At 43.8% G+C, this 10,324-nt stretch overlaps 1 protein-coding gene across 4 annotated transcripts in view; it reads left to right on the top strand.

The window, feature by feature from the left end:
• The first annotated feature begins 561 nt into the window (after window positions 1-561).
• The window catches only part of ERAP1 (endoplasmic reticulum aminopeptidase 1), a 46,955-nt gene continuing 37,192 nt past the window's right edge, over window positions 562-10,324 (top strand). Inside the window, exons 1-3 of one of the 4 annotated variants that reach the window (XM_027037420.2) lie at window positions 562-865; window positions 7,128-7,671; window positions 9,424-9,562. In XM_027037420.2, coding sequence (XP_026893221.2) covers window positions 7,145-7,671; window positions 9,424-9,562 — 666 coding nt within the window. In that variant the 5' untranslated portion in view covers window positions 562-865; window positions 7,128-7,144. The remainder of the gene's footprint in view (window positions 866-7,127; window positions 7,672-9,423; window positions 9,563-10,324) is intronic. The other 3 variants (XM_027037443.2, XM_027037431.2, XM_027037439.2) reach the window with 3 other exon arrangements.

Here is a 10,324-nt window from a genome sequence, read left to right as displayed (position 1 = left end):
CCTCTTTCTTTCTTTTTCTTTCTTTCCTTCCTTCCTTCCTTCCTTTCCTTCGACATTTCTTCCAGTCTTAATATTCTAAGGGGAGCGTAGAAAATGGTCATTTGATTTGAAAAAGCAGAGGAAGCATTTTAATACGGGGAGCAGCAAATGGGCGGGGGGGGGGGGGGGTCCGAGTAGCCCCCTTGGTAGTGGTGGGGAAGTTCCAGGGAGGTATCTAACCCCTTCTTCCTCTGAGGCATCTCCTAGCATAACTCCTGTCCATTAAAAGCCCAGAAGTTTCAGCATTTCACACAACAAAGAATTATTCTGGGTTCGTTTTTTCTTTCGGAGGCGGGCCAAGAGCTCGCAGTCCATTTGCAGAGACGAGATGATGGACACCAGTTGAGTCCAACCGGCGTCGAGCCCGTCCAGGCTCCGTAGAGAAGCAAGCTAGAGGCCCGCCCGGGTCACCTACGGCCGCACCAGCGCTTTTTTAATGCGCTCAACCCTGGGAGCGCCAAAGCCTAACCACTGGGGGGGAGGGGGGGGGGAGGTTCAAAGACACACTCAGAGAAAATGATCTGCATTCATAAAGGGGTGCTCCTTCCCGCCCGATCTGCCCTGCGTTGCACCTCCTCTGTTTCCCTTACGTGCAGCACTCTTGCGAATTCCCGGCGGGGTTACGGCGGTCCCTCCGCACAGGTTTCCCTCGTCGCAACTCCCGCCTCAGCCGAGGGCTCTCCCGCGCCTGCCGGGAGAGCGCAGGCAGCTGCGCACCTCGCGCCCGCCTGCCTCTGCCCCGGCCCCGCTTTCACTTTCTGTTCCGGGGTAGGCGAGGCAGGCGGCAGCGGCGCCAGGGTGAGTCGGCTCAGTTGCGGACCACCAGGTACAGCGCGCCCGTCCCCAGGACACCCCTCGGGGAGCGGGCTGCGGGGCTACAGAAGAGCAACCTCCGCGCGCCCGCCGGGGAGGCCCGAGGGCGCGGGGCGGAGGGCAGCGAGGCGCGTGGGAACGCGGGGCCGGGGGTTGTTGCGGGGCCCGGGCCCGAGTCCGCGGGGAGGGCGGCGGGCTCCGCGGCCTGCGGGTCCCGCTCGGGTCCTTCTGGGCCAGGAGAAGGCAGGGGGCGCAGGGCCGGTACTCCTACTCCGCGCGCTCTCGGCCCCCCTCTTCCTGGAAGGCGGGAGCCTCGTCGGTGCTCCGCCTCGCGGCTGGGTTCCTGCCAAACTCCAAGTCCACCCGGCTCCCAAGTAGGGCCAAGTGGAGGGGAGGGGCGGGGTGGACGCGGGTTTGGCCGAGAGGGGTCCCCTGGGGATAGTTACCGGAGAAAAGAACGTGGCTTTGGGTTAACTGCTGGGTTGGGTGTGTTGAAGGATCAGAGTGCATAAATGTCAAGAACAGTTTTTTCCCTGCTTGTCTTGTACTGGCTCCCAGCCACTGTCTTCCCTTCACTCTGGCTCTAGCCGAGTTGTATTCAGATAAAGCTGTCCTGTTTGAGCAAATTAAAGTTGCCTGTCTGGGTGCCTCACTCGCCAGGTGGGCCTGCACGTTAATTTCACGGAAGGAGAAGAAAAGACACTTCCTTAGCGTTTTCTGGAAGGTTCTTTGTGTAGGCCAGGTTCAGAAGGAAATGCTCAGTTTTCTGGTGAATGCCCAGAGAATTTGCTCTCAACTCAGGATGTGGTCAACAATCAAAAACAAGAACAAAAACGTTAAAAAAAAAAAAAAAAATGGCCAGTTGTTTCTTTTCCCAAAGATTTGGAATTGTACGGATACACAGCACATTTTCAGGTGGGCCTAAACAGAAAAATTTTAATTGGTTAAAAAAAAAATTCAAGTTAATTCAGCATTTTTATTGTTACCAGCAGTGACCAACTGTTATCAATGCTTGTTAATTTAATTGTTCAGGACATTTTGGAAGAAAGTCCCATTGCCTCTTGATGATAGATTTCACATTGAGTGATGTTCAATAAAGGGAAGGGTGTAGTTACCCAGGATCAGTTGTCCCTGACTTCTTTGTGAGTGGGAAAAGTCCTGATCAGCAAAGGGAACCTAAATAAGGTTTCTTTCTTTTCTTTTTTCTTTTCTTTTTTCTTTTCTTTTCTTTTGTTTTCTTTTCTTTTCTTTTGTTTTCTTTTCTTTTCTTTTCCTTTCTTTTCTTTTCTTCCCTCTAAATAAGGTTTCTAAAGTAACTTCCTGGCAGTGAAGTAATGTTAGGTACTCTGTTACTGTTGCACTTTCATCTACAGCATTGGCTGTTGACACATGCTTTATTTAGTAAGATCAGATGCCAGAGGAAGATACTTTTTAAAACTTTAAAGAAATGCAGTAAAGTACAGGAAAGTCCTTGAAAACTTTTATCTCTGGGCTCTAAACCTGTGTGTTCATCTGCCTGCTTGATATTTTCCCTTGGATGTCTCAGAGACATCACAAATTAAACATTAAAAAGCGAACCCTTCATTCCCTCTCCTCCTTTGAAAACTGTTGCACCTCTGGTCTTCTCCATCTCAGTAAATGGCATATATGACTAACCAGATGTTCATTATAGAAACCTGGCACCATTCTGATGTGTTCTTTATGTCACCCCCCACTTCTGGTTCACCCCAAGTGTAGATGTTGAGTACATCCATCTCTCTGTCTCTCCCCTCCCTTCTGTCACTCCTTCCCCTTTTTCTGGTGACACCACTAGAGTACAAGCTACTAGCTTATTTTATTGAGACTACTTTCTTTTCTTTTTTTAAAGTTTATTTATTTTGAGAGAGGGAGCCCAAGCCAGGGGAGGAACAAAGAGAGAGAGAGAGAGAGAGAGAGAGAGAGAGAGAATCCCAAGCAGGTTCTGCACTGTCAGTGCAGAGCCCCATGTGGGACTTGAACTCACAAACCTTGGGATCATGACCTGAGCTGAAATCAAGAGCTGGAACCTTAACTGACTGAGCCACCCAGCCACCCCTGTTGAGACTACTAACTGGTTCCTTGGCCTTTACTCATGCTCCTTTCTTGTTCCACGCAGCTTTTAAAAATGTGAACTGGATCCTAAGACCTTCTAGCTCAAAACCCAGTGGCTTTTTATCGTACTTAGGATAGGATCCCAAATCTTTAACATGTCTACAGTCCACATGGTGGTCTGGTCCCATGTGGCCCTTTTCAGGTTCACTAGCCTTTATAACCAGCACTCTCTACTGTCTGAGAGCCTACAAATATGCTTGCTGTTTCCTCTCTGGAAAACTCTCATTCTCCCTCTTTTCTTAGCTAGTTTGAATTTGTCCTTGAAATCTCAGCTAAAATATCCTCAGAGAGCCCCAATATAAATCGGTCTGCCCTGTTATTTTTTTTTTCATATGTGTGGGTTTTTCCTACATAGCCCTAATCATGGGGAAAAATTCCTCCCATCCCAGTTCCATAAGCTCTTTGAGGAAGAGGATGCATGCTATCTTACATTGCCAGTGTCCAGCAAAATCCTTGGCATATAATAAGCCCTCAATAAATATTTGTCAAATGAACGATTGAAAATATTTTAACACAGTCTAGGGGAGCCAGGGTGGTTCAGTGGGTTAAGTGTCCGACTTTAGCTCAGGTCATGATCTTACAGTTGGTGAGTTCAAGCCCCACATCAGGTTCTGTGCTGATAGCTCAGAGCCTGGAGCCTGTTTTGGAGTCTGTTTGTCTGTCTGTCTCTCTCTGTCCCTCCCCTGCTTGTGCTTTCTCTCTCTCTCAAAAATAAATAAACATTAAAAAAAAAGAAGATATTTTAACTCAGTCTTTACAACAATGCTATGAGTGAGGTATTATCTCAACTTACACACAAACAAAACAAAACTGGGATTAAATAACCTGTCCAAGGTCATACAGTAAGTATGTGGCAGAGGAGGAACTCAAAGTCAGGTTTTCTTTTTCTTTACTGTAAGTGTAATATATATCATTATCTTACTGTAAGTGTAATATATATTATCTGACAGTAAGCATTATATATTATTGATATAGCAACAGTTAGAGATATGTCCATCTGTATTCTCACATTTATGCTGTCTACATTACATGTTCCATTTAGGTTTCCTGGCATTACATCCCCCTTTGAGACACAGCCATATTCTCTTTGACCCCCTCCCCTCATCGACTCAACCTGCAAAGCCTTTGATATGAGGTCTCCCTGCCAATTCCTTCAGCAGCCTGTAGACCTTGCTGTCAGCTCAGAACCAGTTGGAAATTTTAGATTTCCTCCTGGACTTTTGGAGACCACTTGGGGACTTTTGTAGTCCTCCTGTGCCCAAACCTGACACCTTCAATGCACTCTCTACCATCTTGGGGTACAGGTAACATCCACAAAGCTACTGCCATCAGAAATTCAAAATGGAAGCATCACACAAATTCCCTTTATTTCTGCTCTCCCAACTTCAAAAGGAATCCATCATTTTGCCCCTGCGCTGGAATTCTGCCTGAGGAAGTAGAAGTGGGCACTCTTTACTGCTTTGGTGTTAAACTTTACTCTTCTCGGGGCGCCTGGGTGGCGCAGTCGGTTAAGCGTCCGACTTCAGCCAGGTCACGATCTCGCGGTCCGGGAGTTTGAGCCCCGCGTCAGGCTCTGGGCTGATGGCTCAGAGCCTGGAGCCTGTTTCCGATTCTGTGTCTCCCTCTCTCTCTGCCCCTCCCCTGTTCATGCTCTGTCTCTCTCTGTCCCAAAAATAAATAAACGTTGGAAAAAAAAAAAAAAACTTTACTCTTCTCCTTCAAATTGCTTCACTTCTCAATGGCTGGAAGCATCCTGTAGCTGGCTCCTACATGCACACACACACACACACACACACAAAACAAGAAACACGTGAACAAACAAACAAAAAAACCTGTTCTTAGAATGGGCGTGAACCTTTGATTCTGTCTTCTCTTGTGCCTCTGTGAGTGATTGTCTCTGCTGTGTTGGTACCCTTTCTGTGGGGAAGGCAGATTTAGGCACCTTTAAATGTGTGTTTGGGAGGGGAGCAGGATGGACCATGAGGGCCTGGGGACAGTGCATCAGTTATTACCTTGAAGTTATATCCCTCTGTGTGGGGTTCAAGGGGTGAGACCAGGGTTTGCCAAGGATTATCTAGGAGGTTCTCAACTTGGCTCTCCAGAGGAATCTCTAGATGAAGGTTTTTAAAAATTCTGGTGCCCTGACCTCATCACCATAGATTTCAGTTTAATTATTCTAGACAGGGATCCAGGCACCCGTCATTTTAAAAGCCTCCTAGGTGATGTTAATATGCAGCCGGAGTTGAGAACCGCTGATACAGAGGTAGAATCCCATGTACCACATTGTAGCATTACTACTTTTCTTATGTGATCTGTATAGTCAGGAGCCAGAGGAGTTTGGGGGAATTAGGATCACTTGCCTGGACTCATCTGGCAGGGATCCTTTCCTGGAAAACACCCATTAGAGAGGCGTCTCTGTCTAAGAGAAATATGCTCAGTTTTCAGGCATGCTTGCCTACTCTCTTAAAATTCACATTCCTTTTGTGTCCTATGACCTTTAAAATAAAGTACAAAATACAGTCTGCAGAATGACTCCCAGCGTGCTTTGAGCGTCATTTGGAGTCACTTCCCTCCTTGCCTTGTGAATAATCATTATGCCTGCAGTTCTCCTAGGGTTTCTTCTGTCCACCTTGATTGCCCAGCCAGCCCTCCACTTTCTCCCTTTGTGCTTTGACTCCCGCCCTGGTTTCCTCTTCCTTCAGTGCCTTTAATGCCCTCCCTTCATTTTCAAATCCAACCCTTCCTTCCAAACCATGCTGCAATGCTGGTCTTGCAGGAAGGACTCCCAGAGTCACTGTGCAGCCAAAGTCACTCTCTCCCCTCTCCCCCAGCACTGTCTTTTATTATTATTCCTAAAATGCTCCACACTTTCTCTGTTGCATTTCATTGTGTATGAATGTTTCCTGCCTTTCCAGATTTTGAAGTCCTTGATTGTGGGATTTGTGTTGTGTATTATTTTATCCCACACAGTACTCAGCACATGGCCTTGTATGTAGCAGGCATTCAACATATATTTGTTAAATAATTGCAAGAGAGAATCCTGGGGATTGCTATGTTTATCACAGACTATTGGTGTGAACTCTTTAAGTCATTCCTGGCTAAATTAATATTAGATTAACTTTTGGTACAACAATTTGACAAAGATGCCGGCCGCTGTTATTGAAGGTTACTGTTAGGGATACTTGCCTCCCCACAGTCCTGGCCACTCAGCATCTGTGTCTCCTTCCTTTGCTTCCTCTATGTTAGTAATTCTCTACTTTGTAAGCTTGGTGGGGAGCCAGACCTGTCCCTTCCTGCAGAAGCTGTGAAATCCAGATTTTTGCTTTTTCCGCCTCCCTGACGGGTGGGCTGGGTGGATACCTGACCTCAGCTGAAAGAAGTATTGCCAAATTGCAGGGGCAGCAGAGACCTCACATTGGCAGTGGCTGCAGCAGTGGCCAGCGTCTGATCCCTAGGCAGAAGGGTGGCTTCCTCCAGTGTGGGTCCAGCGTGGGTGGGAGGGGTCACCTGGCCAGTTTCTCTGATACGGTTCTGGTGTCCATCTTTGCCTGTTTTATATATTTATTTAAACATTTTTTTAAACATTGTTTCATTTTTGAGAGAGAGACAGTGTGAGTGGGGAAGCGGCAGAGAGGAGACAGAATCTGAAGCAGGCTCCAGACTTCGAACTGTCAGCACAGAGCCTGATGCAGGGCTTGAACCCACCGACCACGAGATCATGACCTGAGATGAAGTCAGATGCTCAACCGACTGAGCCACCCAGGCGCCCCAATCTTTGCTGTTTTATGGGGCTGGTTTCCCAAATATCCTGACAACTCTGTGACACATTTGATGAACTACTTAGTGAGCTTGTTCTTCAACCAAGAACCCTGAATGATAGAGTTCATGTAAATTTGTAAAGCTAAATGATACTTTTTAAATAGATATTAAGATTGGTGCTAACCATAAACTTTCTTCTATGAATCAGTAACATAGGGAAGGTAATTTTACTTTCGGGGAAAAGACCTAAACCTTTTGAAAGTTTGTATCTGTATCTGTTAATCCTGGGTAGATACAACGTGAAATTACGCAATCTTGATAATATTTTAGTGACTCAATTTTTTTTTCCTTGGGGTGGGGGGCCTTTTATACATTTGTGCCACTAGGTAGTGTGAGCAAGAAGATGATATCTCTGTCTGTCAAATGGCCACTTGGAACCATGCTGCTTCTACTGTCCTCACTGTTGATTCTCTTAACTGTGTCAACTCCTTCCTGGTGTCAGAGCAGTGACACCTCGTCTCCAAAAGCTAGTAATGGGTCACCATTCCCTTGGGATAAAATCCGACTTCCTGAGCACATCAGCCCGGTTCATTATGATCTCATGATCCATGCAAATCTCACCACTCTGACTTTCGAGGGAACCACTCAAATAGAAATCACAGCCAGCCAGCCTACCACTACCATCATCCTGCATAGTCACCACCTGCAAATATCTAAGGCCACCCTCAGGAAGAGAGTTGGAGAGAGACTGACTGCAGAACCGTTGAGAGTCCTGGAATACCCGCTTCATGAGCAAATCGCACTTCTGGCTCCCGAGCCTCTGGTTGTTGGGCTCCTGTACACAGTTGTCATTGACTATGCTGGCACCCTTTCTGAGCATTTAAATGGATTTTATAAAAGCACCTACAGAACCAAGGAAGGGGAAGTAAGGTACTTTTTTTCTATTTTTTTAAAAACTTCAAGTGCTGCCCCCATACTAAATTTATGATTTCATATGGATTATCTCTTAAAACTCCCTTGATCATTGAATGCTTTTCCTTGTTTTGATTTTGCGTTTCATTTATACAGCTAAACATGGTCAGTAGATTCTTTTTTGTGTTTTTGGATGTCACGTTTCATTCTGTTTTAACCAGTTTTCTTTCCTTCAGCTCTGTCAAAGTACCTGTTTATTTAGTTAGATTTCTGGCATATAATAAATGTTTTTAATTCTCTCGGTCTATGTATTAGTTTTCTACAGCTGCTGTAACCATGTATCATAAACTGAGTGCCTTAACACAACAAAAATTTATTCTCTCACAGTTCTGGAGGCCAGAAATTCAAAATCCAGGGCTACACTCTCTACATCTCTGAGAAGAATCCTTCCCTCCATCTCTCTAGTCTATGGTGGCCCTCCTTTGTTGGCATTTCTTGGCTTGCAGCTACATCAGTCTGGACTTGGCCTCTGCTGTCACATAGCCATTCCCCCAGCTTCCCTCTTCTTGTAAGGACACTGGTCTTATTAGGGCCCAACCTGATGGCCTCATCTTAATTTGATTACATCTGCAAAGACCCTATTTCCAAATGAAATCACATTCACAGATACTAGGGATTAAGACTTCAACATATTTTTGGAGGATGTAATTCATCCCATACAGCCTATAAGAAAAGTTTTTTTCTCAGTTAAAACTCTTTTTAGAGATTCTCACCTGCCTTTCTATTGTTCTGTTTTTAAGAAGGTATAATCTATTTTGGGAGATTTTATGCTGAATTTTAAAATCAAATTTTATTTGCTAGTAGATTATAGTCACTTATTCTTCTGATTCCATATTATTCTTTTGAGGTTAAAAAAAGGTCAGATGCTACCAAAAAGAATGTTTTGAAAAGTCAGTTTTATCCCTATTATGGCCCCTAGTGATAACCACTACTTTTATTTTGGGGATCATCCTTCTAGACTTCTTTTTGGATATGGTTATACATTATGTAAGTGGAGCTATGTTATATTTTCTGTTGTATAAGGAATTTTATTTTAATATGTTGAGGAGATGTTTCATATGAATGACTATTCCTATACATCATTTTAATGACTTTATTAAAATGTATGTTTTGCATTGATTTAACTAATCCACCATGATGGATGTTTCCACCTTTTCAGCAATAGCAGTATCTTTGAAAATCATTTCCTTGGAATAAATGCCTATAAACAAAATTGCTAAGTTAAAGGGTCTACAGTCTTTTGATATTCCTTGCCACAATCCTCATCCCTAACCAATAATGTATCTGGGCAATCCTTTTAGAACCAAAAAGCCAACAGGTATGTCTCTTTAATTTACATTTCATTGGTTATTGAGGAAGCTGGGCAGTTTTTGATATGTTTATTGACTATTCATAGGCCCTTTCTCAGTGAATTGCCTGTTTATGACCTGCCTGCTATTCCACGTGGTTGTTGCGTATACTCTTACTCATTTTTAAGTGTTCATTTTTCTGTCAAGGCTATTAACCCTTTGTCAGATAACTTGCAATTAATTTTCCCAGATTTTTACTTGTCTTTTTACTTAGTTCATGATAACTTTTGTTGAAACATTTGTTTTAGTAGTGAAATCAATAATTGTGTGGTATCTTTAGGAATTAAAAACCAAACATACATCTATTTTGGAGTCCCTGGTGCTTTATATTATATTTTTATTTCACTTGCCATAATTTTAGAGTACTTGCATCAACACATTTTGAACCTACTGCAGCCAGAATGGCCTTTCCCTGCTTTGATGAACCTTCCTTCAAAGCAAATTTTTCAGTCAAGATCAGAAGGGAGCCAAGGCACCTGTCCATCTCCAATATGCCACTGGTGAGTCTGAACTCCTGTATTATCTACTCACAGGAAACGTCTATTGATAGGCTATGCCTTACATTTCCCCAGTGACAGTTATTAACATTCAGGTCACCTGTGTTATTTGGTTTATTGCATGACTTTTCTTATTTCATTCCCAAGCTATCCTTTTATTTCAAGTAACAATTTATTTGTAGCCAAAGAAGAAACTGTCCCTAAAACTAGGAAGATTTCAACGCAAGTCTCATTCCAGGTCATTGATATTGACAGGAGGGAAACTGTGTAAGGAATCAGGGCAGGTTTAAACGAGAGTGCCCTTCCCAAAGTGCTTTTGCCTTCATTTTGTCTTACGACCTTTTGAAAGGATTTTAAAGGGAACACTTTGTCAAATAAGGCCATATTTCTAGTATATAGTTATTTTCTATAATTTCTATATATGATAAACGAATACTAGCTATATAATTTGTAACTATATGCATAAAATTGGGCTGACAGAAAAAAAAAGTAATCTTTTTGGAATATCATGGTATAAAAGGTAAGTAGTGATAGATAGCTCAGTTCCCTTTAAGGAAACCATTATCCTTCAATACCAAAGCAAATATGGACAGTGTTCCATCTGATTTTCAAAAGTGGTGAGAAAATGGCCGTACCAAATGAATAAAGGTACTCAGTAAGTGCCCCTAACTCTAAGCTGATTCTGGCAGCTCAGAAAAACTCATCTGCAGGGCTATCATTCTGCAACTGGTGCACATCAGCTCCTAAAGCACACGCAGGCTTTGT

The sequence above is a fragment of the Acinonyx jubatus genome, chromosome A1 (genome assembly GCF_027475565.1).
Source record: "Acinonyx jubatus isolate Ajub_Pintada_27869175 chromosome A1, VMU_Ajub_asm_v1.0, whole genome shotgun sequence".
Lineage (NCBI taxonomy): Eukaryota > Metazoa > Chordata > Mammalia > Carnivora > Felidae > Acinonyx > Acinonyx jubatus.
The sequence above is the reverse complement of the archived record's forward strand: the minus strand, read 5'-3'. Positions and strand labels throughout refer to the sequence as shown.